The sequence below is a fragment of the Terrapene carolina genome, unplaced genomic scaffold, assembly GCF_002925995.2.
Source record: "Terrapene carolina triunguis isolate 2854851 unplaced genomic scaffold, T_m_triunguis-2.0 Scaffold36358, whole genome shotgun sequence".
Classification (NCBI taxonomy): domain Eukaryota; kingdom Metazoa; phylum Chordata; order Testudines; family Emydidae; genus Terrapene; species Terrapene triunguis.
This window is the reverse complement of record NW_020700709.1, coordinates 1-1,205: the sequence shown is the minus strand read 5'-3', so window position 1 is coordinate 1,205 and position 1,205 is coordinate 1. Positions and strand designations below refer to the sequence as shown.

Genomic DNA, 1,205 nt, shown 5'->3' with positions numbered 1-1,205 from the left:
GCTGACGTGCTGCACATGGCAGGTGTAGGTGTCCCCGGGCTTGGGGGCGGTGAGCAGGCTGACGTGGGTCTGGTAGGTCCAGTCGCCGTTGGCCAGCGCCGGGCTCAGGCCGTCCTCGGTGGGCTCCAGGGGGCTCCCGTTCCGCAGCCAGGTGACCCCCACGTCCGCCGGGTAGAAGCCCCAGACGTGGCAGGTTAGGCGCACGGTCCCCGCGGGGTTCGACAGGGCCGTGGAGACGATGCGGACACTAGGGGGCGCTGTCAGGGGGGGAGTCACTGTATGGACCAGCTCCTGGTACCCCCACCGCCACCACACAGGGATCAGACCCACGGGCCCCCAGCCTAGTATCCCCCCGCATCAAACCTGTCCCAGGCCCCAGCTCAGTGCCAGGGGCCCTGCACCCCCCTCCCCCAACCCAGCTCTGTGCCAGGAGCCCCACAGCCCCTCCCCCACCCCGGCTCCGTGCCCTGCGCCCCCCACTCACTCTTCCTTTGCCCCGTGCGGCTCCAGAGGCGCTGGCTCTGGCTCTGGCAGGCCTGGCGCCCCCCTGCCATGCGCTGGCGCCAGCCGGGGTCCTCGTTCATGGCGCCGGCCATGTCTACGGCCATGTGTCTGAGCAGGCCCATGTCACAAGCCTCGAAGAGCTGGTCGTGGTCGTTGTAACACACCAGCGGGTTCTTGTTGAAGACGAAGGCGAAGTTGAACGAGAGCACGGAGCCGTCGGCTGCCAGGGGGCACTCGCTGGCCAGGTGCATCAGGAACCCACCTGCGGGGACGGGGCCGTCAGGAGTGGATTCGGGGCAGGGGCTGGGCTGGGCGGGACAATGGGGGTCGTGAGTGGGGTGAGGGAGGGATGGGTCAGGGAGGGCAGGATATTGGGAGGATGGGGATCAGGGAGGTGATGGGGACAGATGGGGACCGGTTCCACACTAGGCCATGCCCCCGGGGTGTAGACCAGGGGATGTTGGGTTTAAACCCCATCCAGGTGGTTCCTCTGCGGCTGTAGTGCCGTACTGTGGGTGTGTACGCTGGGAACGACGGGGGTTAACCACCCCCTACACACACACACAGCCCCTAGGGGTACAGACGGGGGTTATACCCCCATCCACACACAGACACAGCCCCTAGGGGTGCAGACAGGGGTTATACCCCCCCCACACACAGACAGACACAGCCCCTAGGGGTACAGAGTGGGGTTATACCCC

At 67.1% G+C, this 1,205-nt stretch overlaps 1 protein-coding gene across 1 annotated transcript; it reads right to left on the bottom strand.

Moving 5' to 3' along the window:
- Positions 1 to 6: 6 nt before the first annotated feature.
- On the bottom strand, positions 7 to 755 carry LOC112121531 (HLA class II histocompatibility antigen, DM beta chain-like; the record flags this gene model as incomplete). Its single annotated transcript, XM_024220496.2, has 2 exons — positions 485 to 755; positions 7 to 257 (listed from the first exon to the last, which is right to left on the bottom strand). Coding segments are annotated over exons 1-2 (522 nt in total), but the record flags the coding sequence as incomplete, so codon positions are not given.
- Between the last annotated feature and the right edge of the window lie 450 nt (positions 756 to 1,205).